The sequence below is a fragment of the Gadus chalcogrammus genome, chromosome 2, assembly GCF_026213295.1.
Source record: "Gadus chalcogrammus isolate NIFS_2021 chromosome 2, NIFS_Gcha_1.0, whole genome shotgun sequence".
Classification (NCBI taxonomy): domain Eukaryota; kingdom Metazoa; phylum Chordata; class Actinopteri; order Gadiformes; family Gadidae; genus Gadus; species Gadus chalcogrammus.
In genome coordinates, this window is record NC_079413.1 from 20784766 (window position 1) to 20809765 (window position 25000).

Genomic DNA, 25000 nt, shown 5'->3' on the forward strand with positions numbered 1-25000 from the left:
GCATTAACAATCACTAGGTAAACCCATTCCCCGTATACCACAGAGATAGCTAGGGTAAGATGTTACACGATGCTGCGTACTATTATAACACTATTTTAGCATGAGTAGCAGCTAGCAGTTAGCTTGTCCTTGACCCTCCCGTCAGTACGTGTACATCAGGGAGCGACGGGACATCCAGGTCGAAGGTCGCACCATCTACGTGGTTCTTGCCCGGAGCTCCCCCAACACGCCCCTGGCGGAGAAGAGCAGCGTGATGCGGGTCAAGGACTACAAGCAGAGCGTCGCCATGGAAACGGACGGCGCCGGCGGGACCAAAGGTAGGAAAACAGTTTTGTTTGAGAAATAACGGAATTTAGACAAAGTAAATAAATGTAATGTAATGTAATGTAGGTCTTATTTCAGTAACAGTGATGAAATGGCATAGATTTCTATGACAACCATTTTTCAAATGGCCGCAGATGACGTTTAAAACCAAAATAATGTGGTTTTGGGTTTCACTGGCCCTTTAAGGGATGGTGGTGGGGTTGCTGTGATTGGCTTTGGAAACCTGACAGACAGAGGAAATAAACAGTTTTATTGGGAGGCGCGCCAAGGGCAATAAACAGAAAATGTGCTCTGTTTCAGTGTTCATGAACTACTTTGACAACCCTGGAGGAATGATCCCGACCTGGCTGGTTAACTGGGCGGCTAAGGTTGGTTTGCACACTCCGTTTGAATACATCAGACTTCTCTGTGGGCAGAGGGTGAGAGGATGGCTTCAACTGGGAGAGGGTGGGTCGAACTGGGAGAGGGTCGCTCGAACTGGGAGAGGGTGGCTCGAACTGGGAAAGGGTCGCTCGAACTGGGAGAGGGTGGCTCGAACTGGGAGAGGGAGATTCAAAATGGGAGAGGGATAAGCAAACTGGGAGAGGGAAAATCAAACTGGGAGAGGGCGGCTCAAATTTGGAGAGGGTGGCTCGAATTTGGAGAGGGAGACTCAAACTGGGAGAGGGAGAATCAAACTGGGATTCAACAGGCCTTGTAAAGACCAAGCTGTGGTCCACTACTGCTTTCCATCCCCTATCTTTTAACAAGCTGACCAGGTCAACTAGTTAAGGTAAGATAGTGCTTTAGAGACCCCAGACGGGAAATCCCGGGGTCAGAGCAGAGAGCACATGGCAGCAGGTCATTAAAGGGAGATTCTGCACTACCCAAAGAGCATCAGTGTCCTATCGATAATATGGACGTATCCAGTTGGATTTGGTGGAGGCGTCAATCCAACCCATGCAATACCATGAGTGCATACATTCTTCGCATCGGTGGGCCCCAGTGTGACCGTTTGACTGTGTTTTACATTTACGTTTTTTGATTTAGCAGACACTTCCCAAGCGACAGTTCAGGCTTAGAACAATCAAGGCAGTGTGTGCGTTCGCCTGTGTGTACGTGTGTGTGTGTGTGTGTGTGTGTGTGTGTGTGTGTGTGTGTGTGTGTGTGTGTGTGTGTGTGTGTGTGTGTGTGTGTGTGTGTGTGTGTGTGTGTGTGTGAAGGATACAAACAGCTGTTTCTCCTTGTATTATCTGGTTCGACCCTCCCTCTCTCACGCCGCCCCCCCTGGGTTCAAGTTGGGTTTATCGAACCTTGAACGTGGCGCCTGATGATGTCATAGAGTCCCCGCCTCTGTCCAGCTGTGTTGATGCGTGATGCCCCTTGACATCTCTTCTCCGCAGAGCGGCGTCCCAGGTTTCCTGACAGACATGAAGAAGGCGTGTAATAACTACGACGGCCACTGCCAGAAGAAGTGAGGACTCCGGCGATGGAAGCTGCAGCTGCATCTTCAATCTGTCATCACGTGAATAAGAGAAGGGTGTTTTAGGGTGTAGTGCTAGGATTCAACACTCCGATGGACTTCAATTAAATTTGAATTGGCGTCCTGCCGCAGAGAAAAGGGCCGGTCTGCGAGCCAATCGAAACGCAGTATTGGGTGGTATCGCCGCCCTCACCCCAAACCAATCAGATAGTTCTGACATGCTGCCCCCCAATACAAATGCAGTGATTCCCTGTAGAAATAGCTGTGTTCGTCAGCAGTTATTATTATAGTTATTATTATTATTATGTTTTTATTATAGTTACTTATTTCAGCAGTAAAAGTAAGCGATTGTGGTGGGGTGGTGGTGTATTGCAATATGCTGTTAAGTGGCCTGAGCATGCAAGTGAGCATGCTGGATCTGTTGCCCTTTATTAAGGGTTTGTATGAACTCAAAGCACTTCCATGTTCTGTTTGCCCTGGGTATTCCTCTCTGCATTCAGACCCGGAGCCCGTTGGCTTACTACTGTTTTTAGTTATTTTATGTTTGGGTTTGTTTCGCTAGGTGTTAGGGTTAGGGTTAGGGTTAGGGTTAGGGTTAGGGTCAGGGTGCAGGGATCTTTCGTCATTGGGAAATTCCTAATCTGCGTCTGTTTATATCAAGTGGAATAATTGATTTTTCTAGTGGAATAGTTAAATTTCTTGATGAAAAGTGAAAACAGTAGACTAGGTTTTAATCTTTTTTAATTGGATTAAACAAACAGTCTTTATAGTCTGGTTGTGCACTGAAAACTAGCTGGATAACTGGAAGTCCCCTCTAAAGTTTACCTATTCGATTTTATGAAACTGATGACAGTCAGATAACACAGTAGCCTAGGCAACATGATTCTGCTGGATGATCTATCTTTTATACTTGAATGATTTGGGCCGATGGCATTGGTAAGCCTGATCACGAAATTACAGCATCAGGCCATGATTGCTTCACGGAAATAAATTATTGTATTATTACTGCGGATGCATTGTTTTGAATGAATGTAAAAATGTTTAATCAACATATGTGATAGTTTGACAAACACTCCAAATCCTGTTATTGATACATTGGATTCCTCCATTAAATTGTATTTTACTAAGTCGTTGTTTCACAAATTGGTCTCGTTGAGATTTATAATCTATTATTTATAATCTATTACTACAGCAGTGTAAAAATGTCAAACATGTTTGCAACCGACACTGGGAAATAGGAAAATAGTTAAAAACATTCAGATTAAAAAAAATAAAATGGCTGCAAACAAGGAAAGTGAAGGAATGAAAACTGATTTTATCGAATAGACAGAATATGAATGATGGAAAATGAATAGAAAATTAAATAGAAGGCCTTCCTCAAATTAATAATAATAATGCACTTCTTGTCTATCCCTTTTTAAAATACAGAGAAACTACAGCGGAGATCAAAACAACCAAATAAAACCAGAAAATCCAGCATGGATATGATATGAAAACATGTGGAAGAGTTCAACGTTAACAGCAAGGGTGCAGAGAGGTGCTCTGAGGGACTTGTAGGGGAGTGCGGATGCTGGATGGGTTTGGGGAGAGAGTGTGAGAAGAGGAGGGGTGCTGGTGTCTTTCAGGGGGGCTGTGTCAGTGCGGTGGGGATATCGGAATGCGATTAGACTGTCCTTCCTGAGGAAGCTCTGGTCCTTTGAGGTCTGGAGCAGCTTGCTGCGGAGGTCCATTGGGTCCCAGTCCACTGGGTCTCAGTCCCAGTCTTCTGGGTCTCAGTCCTCTGGGTCGTCACCACCCGGTCCCCACCCGGTCCTCAGGGTGCGGGCTGTAACCCTGGCTGTGAGCAGCTCTAACGAGAGGCTTCGCTCCTGGGGCCATCGAACTCGTTCACTCCTCTCACAACCGGAAGTCGGACCCGCTCTGAACTTGAAAACGGCCAGTCTTCTCATCCACTTTGAACTCTGTGGTCTCTATGAACCATTGGACCATTTAATAATTTATAATTTTCAGTTGATTTGGGCATTATGCCTGCAGCATGCGACACTTAACATCACTCTTCTTTACCATACTTCCTTTAGATTTTGGTTAGCTTCAGTTACATATATATCTTTTTTTACATACAATCTTATTCTATAAAATGTTGCTTTTAGTATCGATGCATATCAATACCAACATTGGTATAGATGTATATATTCATAATTCTTTGTTAAGATATATTTGTGTTTATATTGATAATGTGGTTATTCTATTTGATTTACTTCGATGTTTCTTGCTTGAGCTGAGCCACTGTAACAAACAGTTTCTCATGTCTGTTATGGACTAGTTTAACCTGGCTCTGCCTCTGTTAAAGTAGTTTAGCTACCGGTTATTGATGGTTGACTATATTTCCGAAGCCAAGCCGATCAATCAAATCAACTCGACTTTTAGTCATCCCTGCAGACCACCTCGTTGGTCTGAGGAGCGCAGCCCACAAGGCAATCCTCTCACCCCCTCTGGTGGTCAAAGTTGTACTCACTGCTTCTTGAATCATGAAAGGATCATGGCAGAGGGGTGTATAAAATGATTCAACTGACGTGTTATTATGATGTTGTGATATTTAATAGTTTCAAACATGTTGTTTGTATTACCAAATAATCTGTTTTAATAATTTATCTCTTGATATAGGGCTTCTTTCTTGAAACGACTGCCTCCATTTTAGAAGCATAGGAGCCTTTGAATGTCGGTTATTATTGGTTATTAGGGATTCAAATCTTGTACTGATTTAATTGTGACATTGTGGCGCTTGAAACCGCCCGAGTTTCCAATGCGAGATGTTGCTTAACACTGTCTTCCTCATCTCAGGTCACGGTATAGTTACGGTACACGTTGATGTACTTTACTGTATCTCTCTCGAGTCCACTCCATAGGGCAACAGAAACCCCTTGCTGAATCCTGACGCACAGGCCATATTTGGTGATAAATCAATCCTGTCAAGTGAACCCCTATGAATAGCTTGGTCTGGCCTGAAAAAGAAAACACATTCTACATAAATGAACAAAGTGGAATCTAAACATGTCCAAATACAGATCCATTTATTTGAGTATAGAAGTAACGATTAAAATCTCCCCTTTTTTTATGCTTTATTCCCAGGAATGCCTGGGTGAAAACTCACCTCTCTTTTCCACTGTGCGTTGCTCACGAATCGAAGGAAAATATAGTTCTTGGCTTGAGCCGGCCTCTCCCTGTGATTGGTAATGCGCTGAGCTAATTAGCTTAAGAAAGTGATATAGGAGCTCACCCGCTCTGAACGACTGGTCCGATTTCCCAGGTGCCTCTCTGTCTGCCAGCACGCCTGAGAGACTATTTCTCAACACTGTGTGTGTGTGTGTGTGTGTGTGTGTGTGTGTGTGTGTGTGTGTGTGTGTGTGTGTGTGTGTGTGTGTGTGTGTGTGTGTGTGTGTGTGTGTGTGTGTGTGCCTGTGTGTGTGTGTGTGTGTGTGTGTGTGTGTGTGTGTGTGTGTGTGTGTGTGTGTTGACTTGTGTATATGTGCACGTGTGTGTATGTGTGTGTGTGTGTGTGTGTGTGTGTGTGTGTGTGTGTGTGTGTGTGTGTGTGTGTGTGTGTGTGTGTGTGTGTGTGTGTGTGAGGGCACGCGTGCGTGCGTGCATGTGTGTATGTGTGTATGTGTGTATGTTTGAGATTGTTATTATTTAGTTTTAGTAGTTATATTTAATAGATTCCGATATGAGAGGCCAACCTCTTCAGGGAAATCCTTCTGCTCTTTCTAAAGGTGTTTTTGTTATTTTCCTTTGCTCACTCCTGTGCTCTGCGTTAAGCTGTAGCCTGATGGTTTTATAACCCCTTCTAATGCATCTCTGCGTTGCTCTTGGGCGTTAAAGAGTGTAAAAAGTTGTTAATTTTGCAGATGCTACTGTCCAAAGAGACACATGCATTTTCAACAACAAATCAACAGACATCAATCAGTCGTCTCTTTTAATCCTCCTCTGCTCATGCTCACTGTGCCCTGTTCCTCCAGAAGTCGTTCAGTTACGTACACACATAACTCTACAGCTTTATGTGCGCTCATGGGGATGGCCCCCCCACCTGTTTCCCTGCTCCTTCGGAGTTCCACTGAGGAAGGATATTTTAATGGTCACAAGTTTAAAAAATAACTTTAAAAAGAATGGTAATAACAACAGTAAAAAAAATACGTTGTCCCTTAAGCTGAAGTAATAATTGTCCTCAAAAGGCTCTTCAGGCAGCAACAACACTGTTTTAAAGTGGGTCACAGCATGTGTCTGTGAGTGACTGTGCTGGGGGCCCTAACTAGGCCCCGGGACCCCAGGTGAGCGTTTCACAGGGCTCCCAGCTAATGAAAGTATATTATATCCTCTCCGCCTCTGGCTGGCCCGGGGCATCAGAAACCACCCCCGGGCACCAGGAACTAAGATGGGCCCCCATGCTGTGACCCACGCTATTTCTGGGTTGTTTCTAGGATGTGACACGACATTAGAGTCACGACAAATGGGTTTTAAGGCGCTCTTCATCACCACTACTGTCAAGGGGGTTGTAAGGTTCAGGAAATAAAATTAAAGCGAAAAAGAAAGATCCATGGTGACATTATAACACTACAATATGACTTTCATTCATTAATCACTGCACAGATATTCTCACATACGTGTGTGCGTGCGTGTGTGTGCGTGCGTGCGTGTGGGTGTGTGCGTGTGCTGTATTTCAGAAACTTATTTTATAAGATGGACGGGCATGGATCTCGCGAGACACATGATTGATGTTTCGAATTGAAACAAACAAACAAATCAACCGAAACCTGTACTGACGCACTTTATCCATCCCAGATGGGAAATTACGCTCTTCTTATCTCCACCTTCTTAAGTTTCCTGCGTTCATCTCAGTGCTGGGATTTCTCCAGGGGAAGAACAGCTCATGCAGTTTAATCAAAGAGGGAATCCATCCAGCTCCTGCCAGGGGGAGAAATACGCTCTAATTAAGTTCTGTTTTTTTTATCCCATCTAAACCGAACGCCAGGTCTAAATGGGGCGTCCCCTGGCTGCGTGCACGCGCAGGGATTGGATTGCATAAGATACGTGCACGAGCACAGCCAGCCTCACACACAGGCCCACTGAAGGCGCTCTGGCTCCTCGGACTTAATGGCAGCTATTTGTTTTCCTTGGTGTTTCTTTGCATTCATTAAAAATAATTGTGTTTTCTTCTGAGCAGACCACAGCAGAGTTAACCCCCCCCCCCCCCCCCAGCGCTAACCCCGACTCCATATAGGGCCAACATAAAGCCCCGAGAGAGAGGGGGGGGGGAGAGAGAGAGAGAGAGAGAGAGAGAGAGAGAGAGAGAGAGAGAGAGGAGAGAGAGAGAGAGAGAGAGAGAGAGAGAGAGAGAGGAGAGAGAGAGAGAGAGAGAGAGAGGAGAGAGAGAGAGAGAGAGAGAGAGAGAGAGAGAGAGAGAGAGAGAGAGAGTAATGTTTACCTCGCTTTACCGCCAGACCCTGGGTCCTCTTCTTTTCCATTTGTGGTTCCTGGCAGACGGCGCTGGATTCCTCCATATCTATCAGTGTAATCAGCAGCCCGCCAGACCTGCAGTCAGCCAAGCAGCCCTGGAACCAAGCAGCCATGAACGGACAAACATGGAGCGGGCGCAGCGGCCTTTCATTCTGGATATTGAGTAGCTGCGCAATCTCCACTTTGATCTTTTCCCTGCTTTGGTCCGATTCGAGCTGTCATCTGTCAACCGGGAGCCGGCGTGTCATTCCCCGTCGAGCCAACAGGGGGCGTACGTGCCCTGCCAGCCCGATAAGGGGTGATCGCTTTGCAGGCCGTTTCGTTGTACAATCTCTCCATATTCGACCCGGGATGTAACTGTAACCGGCCTTGATAGATGTGAGGTAGTATAGCGCATGCCCACTAAATGCTGTGTGAGAGCACAGTGAGTTACCACCCCGAGTCCATCTCCTGTGAACAACATTGAAACAAGTCTCCGCTGTGGAATGCATCAGCTGAGATTATGTCATTAGACCCGAACCCAGCCATGGAGAATACTCTTGGCTTAACCACAGCTGGAGAAGCCATAAACGCACAGCGGCAAAGTATTTGACGGTAGACGCCTGAATACGCACCGTGGCTGTAGTCCTCACTGTAGCTAAAGTGGCGACCTCCAGAAAAGCGTGCGTCTTTACGCAGGAATGATAAATGGAGACATTGATTTTTGCGGTGGCACTCGGGCGCTTTTTCTTGGAGAGAGATTTCGCTGTCTGTGATTGTTTGGATTAGACCAAATGATAGTTATAAATTGCATGGAATTATGATAGGAGGAGCGACACACGCTCAAAAACAACTTGATGTACTTTCAGAGTTGATGTGTGTATCGACGGGGACTCTGTCAGTATCGTTGAGTTCCCGGGCCTATGTGTGTTTGTTTTCCCGTAGTATGTGTGTACCCACTTATCCCGCTACTTACCCTGGTGTACACAGTTATACGTCTGTACCCCCTACTGTGTGTAGTCTACTTTCCTACATATATGTGTAGGCCCACCCAATAATCCCTGGTCCGGTTCACACCAGACCAGGGACAAACGTAATGGCCTTCAGTCAAATGAGATTTTATTGTGGAGGAGTTATTGCGTCTCTCCTGACTGAATGAAACCTCTGAAATAATGAGCGGAGTGAAGATGTCTCTAGGGCCAGATAGTTCCGGATCTTTCAAAGATGCTAAAATGTCATTTGGAACTTTTAATCAAAAGCACTCTGCTCCCTGGCTTATTCTGGGATGTTGTTTTTGATTCGAAATTGATAAAATGTTGCCAATCCACGTTATTCATAACCCTAAATAGAGAGATGGAAAGAACGACAGAAACCCGATATTTTCATCAGAATTGTGCCCCATTTTCCTCTTTAATGCCATTTTCCCTAAACTCATGAGTAATTCAACAAGAGCGTAACTGAGATTGCAGATACATTCAAACGCTAATGTGAGTATCAGCCTTTTATACAGGACCGTAGGGATTAACAGAGTATTCAATGCTATGGTGGTTTAATCCTAAATTAGAATAAAGTTCTATAGCTGTGTTTTCCCAACATGGGGTTAGGGCCCATCTTGGGGCCGCCTGGAGGGGTCATGGGAGATAACCATGGCAACTGATCGATAAGCTAGCAATGAGTATGGTTTTGATTCAGAATCAAAACAAGTTCAAAGGTCTCCTAAAGGCCTTCTATGTACAAACAGACTTATGATTCATACCCGCGTGTGCCGGTTAGAATCCCGTCACGGCTGGTGGTTGTTTAGCAGTTACTAAGAGGGTGTGTGTGGACGCCGTCGTGACTTGGGGTGACAAGAAGCTTCGGTCCTAAAATGAGGTCACAGTCCAGGAAAGGTCGTGACCCCTGAACTCCAGGTGAAGAACCGTACCAGAATGTAACCTTTTCTGTAGCTGTATCATTTACGGATGTTGATGCTGTTTTATGGTTTGTTGTGTACACGTTCTCGTGCAAACGGTCAACCCTTAAACCTACCTTAAACCTTAAACCTGTTTTGCTTTAGTGCCACAGCGGCACTAAAGCAAAACACTAAACAGAAATGGAAGCAGCATCAAACATAAATACAAATTAAACATACTGGGTTTGACCTGCAGTTGGTGGCCGTCCATCCACATGAACATTTATGGCATTTTGCTGATGTTTTTTTCCAAAGCGACATACAACCATCCATCCACACACCGACGGCGGAGTCAGCCACGCAGGGCGACAGCCAGCTCGTCGGGAGCAGTGAGGGTGAGGCGTCTCGCTCTGGGACACCTCGACGCTCAGGTAGGAGGCGCCAGGGATAGAACTAGCCACCTTCCGTTTACAGGGCAACCCGCTCTACCTCCTGAGTAACTGCTGCCCCTGATCCTTGTCGGAGCGTTCAGTCCTCCGGTCGGATCGATGCAGCGGGGGGGGGGGGGGTCTGGAGGGGGTCTCTGAGGACACCCGCCCTGCGTTGGTTTTTCCGTGGCCCCGGAACATTCTTGCGTGGCGCAGACGACTCTTTAAAGAGAGATGCTTGTTGTTCTCTCACCGGGGGCACGGAGCCAGCAGTAAACCCAACTGTGAACTGAAACGCTTTTCTCTAAAGCTCCCAGCGGCGGCGGCCCCAGTAAAGAAAAAGTGCTGCTGGGGGGAGTGGGAGTGGGAGTGGGAGGGGGGGGGGGGGGGGGGGGTTTAGAGACTAATAAACCCAGAGACACAAATACTTCAAATGAGCTGTCTCGTTGGAGCCCGTGGACTGATTTACTGACCGCTGTAGTCAGAGCCAAACTCATGAGGGAGACTGACGGGGGAGTCTGGGGGAGAGAGAGACTGGGCGAGAGAGACTGGGGAGAGAGAGAGAGAGAGAGAGAGAGAGAGACTAGGTGCGGGAGACTTGGGGGAGAGAGGGAACGACTTCGATTGAACAACTACGGGAGAGAGAGACTTGGGGAGAGAGAGTGGGGGAGTGAGAGACTGGGGGAGAGCGAGGGAAGGAACGACTGAGTGAGAGGGACTGGTGGAGGGAGAGACTTGGGGGGAGAGAGACTGGGGGGAGAGAGTGAGAGGGGTGAGAGTGAACGAATGAGTGGTGGAGAGACCGGGGGAGAGAGACGGAACGACTGAGTGAAAGAGAGACTGGGGGGAGAGAGGGAATGATTGAGTGTGAGAGACACTGGGAGAGCGAGAGAGAGCGCTGAAATGTGAGAGACTGACGGGAGAGAGTGGGAGCAACTGAGTGAGAGAGAGACGGGGGAGAGAGAGAGGAAGCCACTGAGTGAGAGAGAGAGAGACTGGGGGAGAGGGAGATGGAGTGAGAGAGACAGATGGGGATAGAAATAGAGAAAAAGAGATGGAGCCACTGAGGTGAGTGACAGGCAGTGGCGAAAGGTTTTCTTTGAGGGAGGGATGGTAGGGGTCACTAAAGAGGGATGGTAGGATCATTCATTGCAAGCCCAGTGTTCTGCACTGAAAGACATTTAAGCGATGAACAATATGCTGCTTTAGGTCGTTGGCCCAGAGTCCGTTTTAATAATCCCAGCCTCCCTCAGTCTGAACTCTGAAGGGCCTTCCTGGACCTCTTTACTGTGTGGTTAGGGAGAAGCACGCATTCTGTCTGGCCCGTCTGACATGCTCTCCCTCTCTCACTCTCTCTGTGTCTCAATCCATCATATGTCTTGCCTTCTGTCTCAATCATCCTCTCTCTCCCTCTCTGTCTCACGCCATCCCTCTTTCTCTGTTACAGTGGCGTGGTGACCAATCTCCGTCCATCTCTCTCCCTCTCCATCCATCTCTCTCTCTGCATCCATCTCTCTCTCTGCATCCATCTCTCTCTCCCTCTCCATCCATCTCTCTCTCTGCATCCATCTCTCTCTCTCTCTCTCCATCCATCCCTCTCTCTGTATCCATCTCTCTCTCTGCATCCATCTCTCTCTCTCTCTCTCCATCCATCTCTCGCTCACATTTGCAAGGCGTCCAATGATGACTGCATCTCCTTTCCCAGAATGCACCAGGGGCCGGTTCCCCTGCTCCCAGCCCCTCCCCTCCCCAGGCGCGTATCTCGCGGGAAACGCCGGCCTGATCCAGATCCAGCGGTGACCCGACTTAGTATTATGGGCTGTTGCGGCGAGAGCCCATCTTGCAGCGTCGTTAATGCCACTCTGCATTATGGCCACGGTCGCGTGTCCGCATATAGAGGGGGGGGGGAAATAAATACATAGCACTCAATTACTCTGGACAGGCCAACCTCCTCCAGCTTCCAAAGACAAGGCTCCGAACTATGGGCGATCGCGCCTTCTGCTCAGCTGCATCCAGTCTTTGGAATGCTCTCCCTGACCATCTAAGTATGGAAGATGATTAGGGCCATTCATAAAAAAAAAGTTCTGACTTTATTCCCAGAATTCTGATTTTTTTCTCAGAATTCTGAGATTAAAGCTAGAATTCTGACTTTAAATTCAGAATTCCGACATTAATATCAGTTTCACTCACCAAAAGGTGAGTGAAACTGGAACATGTGTTGTTTTGGTGCCAGTTTCACTCACCTTTTAGTCTTCCATTAACTTAATGGCTTCTTCTGGAACCCCTCAAACCCGCAATAAGTCGCTAAGGGAAGCAGGCTAGGGCTACTGGCTGACTTTCAAGTTAGAATTCTGAGTTTAAAGTCAGAATTCTGAATTTAAAGTCAGAATTCTGAATTGAAAGTCAGAATTCTGAGATTAAAGTCAGAATTCAGACTTTTTTCTCAGAATTCTGAGAATAAAGTCAGATTATTATTATTTTTTAATGTGTGGCCCTAATCCTCTTCCGTATCTAAGGGCCCCACAGACTGTGGATTCTTTTAAAAAGAAAAGCCTTTGGCTTTTTAGAAAAGCCTTTGGCTAAACTGCTATTTTAAATGTTTAAATGTTTTTTTCTCAGTTTTTTCTTTTTCTTTTTAACCTAGATTTGAGGTCGTTGAGTTGACGTAAAGTGCTTTATAAATAAAAAGTAATATTATTATTATAAATTAATACTTTAGTAGCAATCGTAAAATTATTACAATAGAATAATAGTATGCTACAATTAGTGGCAATTAGTAATAATTCAGTTAATAAAGCTCAGTAATCAACAAACTACTAAATCACTGGTTATGTTGAGGCTTAATAGGACCCAAAAATACAAAGTGGACTGGTGGGGGGGGGGGAAGAGATACATCTGGTCAGAGTGGGCTTTAAGAAAGATTAAGGTTGAGATAAAAAAATCCACCAGGAAAAAGACAATTCATCAAAGGATCCTTCCCTTGAAAAATGACTTCAGCCCATTTCTCATTCATGGTCTTTTCTTTCCCTCTCGCAATCCCACATTTGCAAAGGCAGTCGTTTGCTGAATATTTCATCGCTTCCCTTCATCACGCGGGACGTGAATGTGTTCCCTGGGTGTCATGGAAGACCATTAACATCAGCCGGAGCGTTGCTCTCTTCGACCAAACCACTCCTTCACCTCAGCCTCCCTAAGATATCGAATTAACCAAACGTCACAAGGAGGGGGAAAAAAAAGACAAAGTAATCATTAAACAGCTATTAAAACCAGCAGATGACTTATCTCTCTCTCCCTGGGAGGAGAGACTAATGGGTCGATGGTGTTATTAAGTATCGTGTTAAAGTGTTCAATTCCTTTTTCATTAGTCCGTTTGGGTTCCTGTGTTCATTAGACGTAATGTTTTTCAGGGCGCTCTTCATGTTTGAGCGGCCGGGTTGATGCGGTCGTAACCGGAGCCCCGGCGAGCGAGAACCCGAGAGCCAATGGGAGTCGACCCCTCTCGGAGCCGAACGGCCGAGTGATTCATGGCCTCGGAAAACCAGCCCGGGTGCGCCAGTCAAGAGCTGGCACCCGCCACCCTGTGGATTGTAAATGGGTCTGCTTCCCCAGTGGTCGGGCCGGTAGGGGCCCCCTCCACGGCCCCCGCTCTGCTTGCTCCGAGGAATTCCTACCTGGCCGGTGAGCAAGGCACTGCCTTGCCCTTGAATGCATCACCAACTGCAGCCAGGGCTGCCTTGAAGGCAGCCCTGACTGCAGTTGGTGATGCATTCAATTTACATTTACAGGATGATTTTATCCAAAGCGAATTAAGCATTAACAAGTGTTAATGGTTAACCCCTTTCCCGTACACAACAAGCTGGGCTAAGATGCTACACAATGCTAAGTACTGTTTTTAAGTGCAAGGACGTACAGCGTACAATAAGTGCGTACATTCAGTGCCAGGACGTACAACAACAATAAGTTTGTAAGAGGGGTGTTGGGGCTTGAATGGTAAGGGGGGAGGCTATGCAGATCTAGGAGAACTCTGAACAAGTGAGTATTTTGAGGGATCTGGTGAGTGACATTGCGGTCCTGACATCGGCAGGGAGAATCATTCGGGTTTAGTCCATTAAGAGGAGAAGAGAAATGAGTTTGTTTCCAGTCTTTCCAGTCGGGCTTGGTTGTCCCGTTAGGAGGATGAACCTCTCCGCCCGACCCCACACCGTCCGCGACTAGACCCCTCTGGAGGGGTCGAGGGAAAACAATCCCTCTGGGCTTTAATGAATGAGAACTGAACGCAAAAGATCAGTCAGTTTATTTTTTTTTAACGCAATTACCGTGTTTCCCATTGTTGTTGTATCTAACACGCTCCAGATGGGGATACATGAGCTGGAATAACAAGGGCATTTTAGAGAGATTAAGTCACCCTGGATTTTGGTTCAGAACTGTTTCAGTACAGAAGCCAAATTACACTCAAGGTAGAACAATGTAGAAGTTCAACCAATCAGCGCGGTTGAAGTCAAAACACTCCACTTTCTGAGACGGAAAGGTTCGTTGTAAAGCGTGGGACAATTCTCGCTGATCTATAGAACTATCAAAAAAATATAAAATGTTTCCAATGGTCCTTTAGACGATGCCCCAGCCAACCCCGCCAGCGCAGACAATACTGAGCTCTCAGAGCAATCTTCTGTCAATCTTTGAAGTGACGGGGTAAGGGCCTTATCAGTGACACCACTAACCTCTGCCTGGCATCGTCTGCTCTGAGTGCTTTACCTGCTGTTCCCCTCCGAGGCCCGCCGTCCTGGCTCTACGCCGCCGACGGAGGTGGGCGGGGCTTGGGCCAGCACGCCCCGGCCACGCCCACCGGCTCGTCGGGGGATTTGTTTGGTCTGATAGGCTGACCCCCGCGCGTCTGTCCTCTGCGGCTCATAAGACCTCTGGAGACGCCAATCCTAGCCCCCTGAGAAGAGCGGCAGCACATTACTCATTGAACCCCCCCCCCTCCTGCACCACCCTTCACCCCTCCCCCCCTACCCCCAAACTGCCACCCGGGCTCATCCCCCCCTCCCCCCCAGACTCCCATCCCCCTCAGTCTGAGTGTGGGTGTGGGGCAGGGGTGAGGATCTGAAACTGGAGTGTGTGCGGAGGAAACCATGGAGCTATTTGGAGAAAACAAGGGTCTCCAGTATAGTGCCAGCCGTATTATTCCCAGTTAAAGACCGCTATAGACACCCAGAGCCCAGAGGCTCCGCAGAAGTCTGGCTCCCCGCTAAGGAGATTAAGAAAGACAATAATACCAATCCTACCGCAGGGGCCTGGGGGGCTGGGGCCGGCTGCATGAGCGGGCTACACACCTACCACTACCCTGGCTGCTGCCTGCCCACCCACCGGGCTCTGTGTACCCTGGAAGGGGTAAATAAATGGTAAATGGACTGCATTTCTATACCGCCTTTCTAACCAGTGGTCACTCAAAGCGCTTTAAAATACTGCCTCACATTCGCCCCTTCACCCATACATTCGCACACCGACGGCGTTGTCAGCCATGCAAGGCGACAGCAAAGTCGTCGGGAGCAGTTAGGGTGATGCGTCTCGCTCAGGGCAACTCACGCTTGAACTAGCAACCTTTTGTTTCCCAGCCAACCGGCTCTTCCCTACCGAGCCACATGCCGCCGAAATGAGTGGCTCCTTGCCGGATATGAAATAATATACCCGCGGTGGTACAGAGGAGAGCCCTGTACCCCGGAGACCACCCTCCAAGTCCTGGTCTGCCTCTCGAAACCCCTTCCCCGACCTGCCCTCCCCTCCTCGCTCGTGGATCACCTCGGCCCCCATCTCGGCCCTGCCAGGGAAACCCCACTCAGGGCCTGTCTTTGAGGCCTTGGGTGGTCCGACAAGTCCTCCGTCTTTTGTTGTGTGGATCTTTTGTGTGTCGACTGTCTCTGGACAGCGCCAGTCATCTGAGCGACCGCTAATTAATTGTTACAGTATGGAGAGCGGGAGACAGAGTCGCAGGGGCTTAGCGGCAAAGCTGCACTGGCGTCAGGCTGATATTAGAACGAGAAACTGGAACCCACCCGGGGTTGAATAAAACACAGATTCCAGAACAGCGCTTGGACCGTGTTCTGCTGAACTGAAGTTGTTAATTGTTCGGCGATGGCTGGGGTGGATTTATTTGCTGTTGTTTCAGCGGTTGCCAGTGTGTTCAACGCGTCTCAGGAGGAAATGTGAAAGCCGGAGACCACAGAATGAACGGATGGTGGATGGATGTCATAATTATGTATCACCGACGCTACTTTCTTGGCTGGATAACTGCTTCTATGCCTTGAGTCTAAGCATGTGCTGATTGACAGCAGAGCCCTTGCCAATCTTATTTGGAGTGTAGTGTAATGAGGGGATACGATTTCCTTTACAATCTCTTTATTTCTCTTGTGAGGACTTGTTTTGACTCAAAGTAAGTCGAGGACTTAGCCACAAGCTTCTGTTGTCTCTTACGATTCTATGGTTGGGATACATTTCTTACAGAGGGGTAAACTCTGGAACGATCACTCTGTTCAGTCCAAACCATTTGTTACAATTGTCTCTGGGTGTTTTTCTATTTCTGTTGAAACACAGCCCAAGTCTATGTTTTGACGATTAGGCAACCTTGGCGGAAGTTACCTAACCTATCTCGTCCGATGCCATGGCGGCGGGAGATAGCATGCAGACGACCGGACAAAAGAGCAGTGTATCTTCAGAGGGCCGTCTATGAGAGGGTCGGGATTAGGAGTACCCAGAATAATAATCATCACGGTCGCTTTTGTGTACCACTGAAAAGGGCAAAAAAAACGAAAACTTTGTGAACGGATTCTGGCACACTGGTGTGAAGTGGTGCGGGCGAGGAGACGGCCCCTTTGTTATTCTTTAATAAAGCAACAGCTTGCTTCACAGTCAGCTGGACTCAGCCATCGCCAGCCGCTGAGACGAGGTAAAGATCTTAAGCCTGCTTGTCTCTGGTCTGCACCCAGTGGGCCTAAACATATATCACGCTGGCAGTGGGTTGTTTGCTTCAACCCTCCCTCTCCCCCCTCTCTCTCGCTCCCTCTCTCCTCCCTGATCTCCCCCGTGTCTCTATCTCCCACTGAAGCTCCCCTAGTCGGGGGGGGGGGGGGGGAGCGACGGGTTAGGGGGGGAGGGGGAGAAGGACACAAGGGGGTTTGCAGTCAAACAGCACCCATGCTGGCCCAGAGTCCCTTTGATGCTCAAAGCCCTGGCGTCTGAGCGGGCTGCTGGACAGCCTCCGCCTGAAAGCCGCCCCTCGGAGACCCTGACTCTCACAGCCCCACACGTCTCCGCCACGGCCCCACAATTAGCCGAGGAGAAGGAGGCCGCAGATAGAAGCCGGGGATCTGAAGTCGTCCCGGGACACGGGACGGGGGGACGGGGGGGGGGGCGGGGGGGGCAGGGTCACGGCGGCGGGCGCGAGGGGACCAGAGGGGGTCCTGGTGACCCCGTTGCGGGCTTTGATCACCGGAGCCCGGTGACAGCCCTCTGCTCCGCGCCAAATTGCCATGTCACAACATGGCGGATCATCTATCACTCTTACTACCCCCCCCCAAACAGAACGCCGTTCTGAGGAGACTTAAGTGAAGTAGCAGATACGTTTAAGGAGGAGATAAGGGGGAGTTGTAATGATACAGGTCAGATTTATTATGACCTTCTTGGAGATTCGTCGACGTGATAAAGAATCGTTTGTTGTCATTTTTGTTTTATAGTTGTTCTCTTGCTTCTCCTGTCCTGCAGAGAACTACACACCAGCTCTCTCACAGTACTAAATGTGTGTGGGTGTATCTAAGTGCGTGCGCAGATGTATTTCCAATCGGCATTTGCAAAGACCCTTTTGGTAATGAACGTAGAATGATTCACTGGTTGTAGTTATGAACACACCAAGCCCCTCCGTCCCGCCATTTAACATATAGGGCTTCAGAAAATTGCAAGAATTTTTGTTTGTTGTTGAATGTCTCTGTTCTATGGCAACCACAAATTCCTTGCATGGTCACACAAAATGGTGTACCGGTGGGCATCTTTAAGAGGTAATGACGTAATCCACAGTGTTTGTATTTTAATTAAGTTTTAGTTAGGTTTCACTCTGCAGTATGATTGTCTCTTCCCATTAAATGAGGTTCAGTGAGTTGAAGTCAATAATTACACAAAGCATTTAACAGGGATAGATAGACAGTGAATAGAAATGTGTTCACTCACTGAGGTTTACGAGTCGGTAGCCCTGCCTAGCCAGGGAACCCTGTGATGTTTAATCTGCCTTGCATTCTTCTTTCAAGTCCACAAACCCCGGCTTAAATTGGAAGCAACAGCTAATATACCATCACAACGTTTACACTGGCTCTCTTCTCCTGAAGCAGAGAGTGTGTGGGACTGCGTGGCGCATGGGAGGAATGTGCCTACTGCTGAAATGTCACCTCCTAAAGATGGCGTATTACGTTACATACAAACATGTCATTTGTGGGACTCTCCGGTGGAAATGTCTCTCGTGGGAGTCATCAGAGAGCTCTGCAGCTCTTTAAAAAAAACACCCAGTACTCTGGTTCTTTCTCTCCCTCTCTCTCACCCTATCCGTCTCCCCTCATTATTTCTATTCATACAATTAGTTGAAACCCTAGACTTTTTCTCTTTTTTTGAAGGTTTTCATCTGAGACGCGGTCTTCCCATCTCACTCCCATTGATGAGAAATCAATGAGCGTTTTCCTGTTGGGAAAAAGGAGCTTTGTAATTGAACTCCAGAGTTGGTTTAGCTTGGCTCGCGGTTAGCTTCCCAGCGCGGCTGGCTAATAATGAAGCTAATTTGCCAGGAGGTTACAGCTGAAGTTTGTCAATGTTGTATTCAGCCAAATTTACATTTCAAGAGGTTCATTAGAACTGCCTATAATTAATAGTATTAAAAAAGGTTATTAGAATTATGTGATCATTTAATAATTGAGTGAATACTTTGGATTTTACTATGCCAACTTGGATCTATTTAATTAAACAACGACTTGCTCAAAATAATGATAACTTATCCTTTCACCCTTTTAGGGGTTTAAGTCATATATTCAATGTGTTCCTATCAAGGTTTACACAGCAGTTTGGAACTTTTGCATGGCAAGAAATAAATGGCGCAACTTGAGCTGGGTGGCTGCGATAGCTAAATGTGGTATTGGTGACGTCATCGTGGTATTGAGAGGGTGGCTGTGATAGATCTGTCTCCGTCTATCCATTATTGGATTTTTTATAGTGAATCATGCTGTCGGTTATGTCCAACTCTAGACTGGGTAGCCCCGCCCATTCTGCCGGCGATTTGAGTTCGCCCTGCAGAAGTGTCTGGAGAAGAGCAATACATTTCTTTTTAGTTTTGATACGTTTTTGCGGGAGCCAATCACCAAGCTGGCTTTTCCCCCTGGCGCGCTATTGGATGGTTTAACACAGTGACGACAGGGAAGCGACGGCAACAGCCAATGGCGTACAGAGTCATTTGAACTAGGCCCGTTGATCACGCCTCTTGTGCTGAAGAAAACGACAGCAGCTTCCCCAGACCAAGCTCAATCTACGATTGAGCTTGGTCTGGCAACAGCCAGGCTAGGAGAACTGAGTTCCACCTGAAGTCAGACTCGATCCCCTCCGATGTGACGCTCATAGTGACCGCGTCTGAAGTCAATGCATCTTTTAAACTACGATTAAGCAGAGTGAGTCATGAACAGCGCTGTGACGCACCGGTGTGTATAGTTTAACCGCTGAAGATTTTTGTGCGGAAAATCCCCTAATTTCCCTGCTTCTATTTGGTGTGGCGCTGGTTTGCTTAAACTCTCCTCCTCAGCACAGCAGACCCACATCCCCCCCGCCAATTGGGTATATTTTCATGTAGCAGATCCATTTCTCCACAGATTATGCGTATCTCATCTTCAACACGCCAGATAACAGACCTACAGCAGTATTGGTGGAAGCCTCGGTTTAGAGGTACATTAACATTCAGGGCGTTTAGCAGACGCTTTTAACCAATGAGACTTACATTAAGTACATTTGTCAGAAGAAGGGAAACAACAATATTCTCTGTCGGTACGGTAAGGATGTTCATAGAACCAAGTGCCAAGCACTATCTATCGCTAGGTTAACCCATTCCCTGTATACAACAAAGATAGCTAGGATAAGACACTACACAATCCTAAGTACTATTTTTAAGTGCCAGGACGTACAACGTACAATATGTGCGTTAGAGGGGTGTGTGGAGGTACAGCGGCGGTCAGCGCAGCCGGACGGTTCACAGGTTCAATCCTCCTTCGGCATAAGGTGCCTTAGTGTCCATGAGAAAGAGCTGCCTATCTCCCTGTGTGTGTGTGTGTGTGTGTGTGTGTGTGTGTGTGTGTGTGTGTGTGTGTGTGTGTGTGTGTGGTGTGTGTGTTGTGTGTGTGTGTGTGTGTGTCTGTGTGTGTGTGTGTGCGTGTGTGTGTGTGTGTGTGTGCGTGTGCGTGTGCGTGTGTGTGTGTGTGTGTGTGTGTGTGTGTGTGTGTGTGTGCGTGCGTGGGAAGGCAGTGGCTCCGTAATTACCCCGGCCCGATTATAACGCAGACGGAGGCCGTGTCTGGGGCCATCTCCTCTCCCTCTCCGCGGTGTTCCCAGCGACACCACAGCGGCATCTCTGCCGAGGGGAGCTTGGGGAGGGGGGGGGGGGGGGGGCGTCCTGGCGTTTGCATTTACCACCGTTGGCAAGCGGCAACAAAGCAGCCATTCCCTCCGGTAACCACAGCCAGTCATTAAGCGTAATTTGTCTGGGATCCCGACGGAGGAGCTGGTGGAGTCTGCATGAGGTATTCCTCCGGAGCTGTCATGGGGAGAGGGAGAAAGATAGTCGAGGGGGGAGGCAGGGGAGGCGGGGGAGGCAGGGGGGGAGGGGGGGGGGGAGCAGACAGCGACAGGGAGGTTGGCTGTGAGCTTCAAGAGGAAGATCGGTCGGGGACAGCAGCAACCTGAGAAGGAGCCTCCCCTGGCCACCTCCTCCCCCTCCCCCTCCTTCTCCCCCCCTCCCCCCCTTCCCCCCCCCCCACCTCTCCACCTCCCGAACCCCCCCAAACTCCCCACAGTCTATCCAGCAGAGAGTCTGGCGGTTAGAACAACAGCCCCTGCGGTCAGCCAGGCTCCATCTCCCCTGCTGAATTTACGCTCGTTTCTTGAGGACCCTCCTCCTCCTCCTCACATTCCCCTTCATACCACCTCCTAAGATACACCACACACCACCCCCCCCCCCCCCCCCCCCCCTGACAATCACCTCTGGAGAGGGCCTGTAGCTCCTGTAAACAGCCAAACTACTGCTGCTTGTGACAGAGCAGCACAATCACGTGGTCGCTGGTTAAACAGGAAACAGGAAGTGGGTGCAGGGCGCCTCCGCTCCTCCTATTGTTATCGTCTTCATAACGACCGGCTCCTGGGGTTTCGTATCCAATCGAGACGGTCGCCGCGCCGTGTTTGTCTCTCGCTGGGAGCGCTCTGTAAACACCGAGGGTAAGACGGCGAGGAGTGAAGAGGTGTGAGGAGTCCTTGTGTCTTATCTCAGAGCGTAGCAGCGTGCGCAAAGGGGACGCTTGATATGACAAGAGGTGTTAGGGTTAATCAGGGGGACACTAGTCTTTTGATGAGGAGCTGAACTTGTCTCGGAGGATTGTTTCGCTCTGTGGTGTTCACCCTCAACGGATTGTATCTTTCTGTGCAGGGGCAGCATGTGGCTGAGGAGGTAGAGTTGGCTGGGTAGGGTCGGCTGCTAACAGGAAGGTTTCTAGTTGAATCCCCGGCTCCGCCTCGCTGAGTGTCAAGGTGTCCCTGAGCCAGACACCTCACCCTGACTGCTCCTGACGAGCTGGCTGTCGCCCTGAATGGCTGACACCGCCGTCAGTGTGTGAATGTATGCATGAATGGGTGAATGTTAGGCGATATTGTGGTGGTTGACTGGTTAGAAAAGCGGTACATCGATGCAGTCCATTTACCATTGACAATTTGAATATTGGTATGTGACGCTCCTTCCCTCCTTTTCAGAGGGAAACCAATTTAAGAAATGATATACTGGAGTCACAGAGTAGATTGACAGGTGCCCATCAGAGGGATAGACAAATTATGTTTCTGTTTTTTTACCTCCTGTAACTTCAGAGCATTATGCTCTACTGAAGCAATGCCGGTGAGTAACCTCACAGTGAAAAATAAAAGTAAACCTGTAGAATCAGATAAAGTTTGCTCCTAAATCCTTGGGCGTCCCGTTAGCTCAGGCTTTTCCAGAAGCCCATAACCAACAGCATGCTGAGGCTGGCCATAAATATTGTCTCTGACTGCACACATGTCCTGAACACTGAATATCAGCTCCTGCCTTCAAATAGGTGATTCAGAGTCCATCGATCAACCGAAATAGGCTTAAAAACTCCTTTGTACATCAGTCCATTCTATTACTGAACAAACCAAGATGACATTTCCTGAGCATTTATGATTCCAAAGGTATCCGTCTTCGTATGACCTTGTTAAACTGCCTTACCTGTCAATTGTGGTATGTGTGCTTTGTTGGCTGTGTCTGTCTGTGTCATGTGTCTGTACTTCTGTTTTAGGTTAACACCTGTGCTTGCCTAATCTGTCATCTGTACAGCTTGTGTATCGCTGTGCTGTCATGTCATGTGCCATTTGTACCTGTTCACCTGTGTGTCCTAAATCTTTTGAGGGGCCTTCCCAGGGACACAAAATGAATTTCAGTACCCTACTGACATATAAAGTAGTATCGTATCGTATCGTATCCAGCGGAGGGGGAGTGACATGGGAGGAGAGAGTGGCATGGAGGGCCGTAGAAGACGCTGGAGCGTTATGGGGGGGAACGAAAGAGAGTCGTCGTTCGAATGACAGGAGTGATACAGGTAAGGGAGTGACAAAGTGAGTGTACGTCGAGAGTCACGAGGGAGAACAGATCTTCATCACCTAGCCGTCGTTGTGGTGAGTTGAGTGCGGAAACCCTCTAGAGTCTTCGGGGAACCATGACAACTCGTTTGAGACGCGTTGTAAATGCTTCCTTGTCGGGGAAATGGAATGCAAAACTAAAAATCAGCTGGCTGTTTCCGACAAAGTTTCAAGTAGATGTACCGCACCCTAGTACAATATAGCAGCTTGGTGGATAAGGTCTATCACAGAGGGCAGTGAACAGTAGTAGCAGTAAGAGAGGGTTTCATTGATGGCCTCTCAGGGTTTTTTGATACAGGAGGGCCCTGTATTTCAAGAGCTGCTGTGCGACTCGGACAGGGGGGGAGACGGACGAGACGAGGTAGCGACACCGAGACATGGCGAGAGAGTACCTCAGCGAGGGGGAAACAGTGGGAAGAGTTACACCGAGCGACCGCGTGACTCAGCAGGGGAACCAGAGGAGGCGGGAGTGACAGAGGCAGGGAGTGGGTCGGGGCGGGGGAGTCCGGCGCACGGCAGCCAGAGAGGCCAGTCCCCAGGTAGTCTGCCTGCCGCTGTGCTGAGGGCCAGAGGGCTGCTGGCCTGTGGAGGTGAGCGGGGAAGTGTGTCTGGGTGGTAGGGGCGCGCACGGGGCCTCCCTGGCTGGCGCCTGTAATTTTACCTTTCCATTCATCAGCCAGAGATATTAATAATAACACCACATCTGGATTCACTTTACTGTCTCCCCTTAACCCCTTTCACTTCTGCCACAGCGCTTGCTACTGCTGCTCGGGCTGTCTGGGGAGGGGGGCTCCCCCCTTCTCTCCCCCTGCTCTCCCTAGCCCCCCCTCTACAGCTGTGTCCCCCCTCCCGCCCCCCCCCCACCCCTGCGCCGCCACCAGCACTAACTCTGTGTGGAGCCAGATGAGGATAACGAACACAAAGTGCTGGGGCATGAGCAGCACCCCGCTGTTTGTTTCGATTATCCAAATCCAGGCGTTGTTGAACAGCTGTGGCTGGAGTATGAAATGGCACGTGTCATGGTGGTGTGGGTGTTTTTATTTATCATGTAGAGTCACTGTTTTTGTCCGAACGTGTGCGGGAATAGTTATCCTGTAAAGCCTGGTGAGATGAGGCACAACGTAAACACCCGATTGGTGAATGGAACGAGAGAGGAAGCCATGCCAAGCAAACTGTACGTTGGTTTTCATATTTCCTCCTAATAGTATGTGAACCGTCATTACCGAACCCTGTGAGGGTGTGCTACAACTGGTGTTTCAAAGGAACCCCAAGCCAGGGCGAGGCCCACCAAGTCTGCAGAACTGGCACCCCAACTCCTGCTATCTGCAGGAGGATCGAAAGACCGGTGGTCGCACGTTCGAGGGCTTGCATCGTTCATACCCAACACTTTTTGGTGACTGTATGGAACGGGTCCATGGTAGCTCGCTGCTGCCGGTATCATCTCATGCGTGGCTCTTAAATCATCCTGCCAGTGGATCTGCGGGGCTGTGGCGTACCGCAGCAGTCAAACGGACGTAAAACCCCAACAAGCTGTGGCTCAGGCTCAGGGTTTGGATCATGACGGGGGGAGACCCAGACACACTGGGGTGTTGTCAGGGTTATCTCTCCCCCCCCCCCCCCCCCCCCCCGGGGCAGACCTGCCCACACCACAGCATAGTCCATCCCCCCCCGACCGACCCCACTGTCCACCCAATACCAACCCCAATAACCCGCAAACCCCCATTATCACCCCAAATACCCGCTCATCACCCCTCGGACCAAACACCCCAACAAACCCCACAACCAGCACCAGCACCATCTCCCAGGAACCCCCAACTGCCCGAAACACAGTCATCAGCCAGCACCACCCAGCTACAGGTGCCCCCCCCCCCGCCCACATATAGAAGCACTTGTTTCATTAGAGCGAGAGAGAGAGAGGGTGAGAGAGAGAGAGGGTGAGAGAGAGGTGTTAGAACAACAACACAAATACACGCCACGCCACTCATCCGGCCCTGAATCAACACCCATGATGTCAGGGATCCCAGCCAGCCTCACGCACTCACAACCCCACCGCCGCCAGCCAGCGCCGGGTATAAAAGACCTTATTTAGTACCAAAAGAAGGAGCCAAAGCCCTTTTTTTTCCACGCATTTGAAAGGAGAGCTACCTCCCAGAGCGAGGGAGAGAGGGATGGGGGGGGGGGTGGAAGAGTGGCAGCTCCACAGTAAAGCCATCACGTCCAAACAACCTGCCATAAAACACTTAAAATACGGCCCCGCTGCAGAATAAACACGCAGGGCTGAGGCCTTATTTTTGGACCGGCCGACTGCCAAGAAATCGGAAAATGCAACCAAAACAGAACGGGCGTGAGTCCCATTCTGCTCCTGTGCCTCGTGCGTGATTAATATCGTGCGAGCGTTGGTTCAGTTCCCCCGATGGCTAAACGATGTTTCACAATAAGTAATAGTTGAGTCTGGGATCCCTGGAGTCCTTAGAGCGG

General features: G+C 48.9%; 1 protein-coding gene across 1 annotated transcript in view; it reads left to right on the plus strand.

Moving 5' to 3' along the window:
* The window catches only part of pctp (phosphatidylcholine transfer protein), a 53795-nt gene extending 50909 nt beyond the window's left edge, over positions 1-2886 (plus strand). Inside the window, exons 4-6 of the mRNA XM_056604926.1 lie at positions 146-317; positions 625-692; positions 1707-2886. Of these exons, the coding sequence (XP_056460901.1) occupies positions 146-317; positions 625-692; positions 1707-1781 (315 nt within the window). The 3' untranslated portion in view covers positions 1782-2886. The remainder of the gene's footprint in view (positions 1-145; positions 318-624; positions 693-1706) is intronic.
* Positions 2887-25000: the final 22114 nt, after the last annotated feature.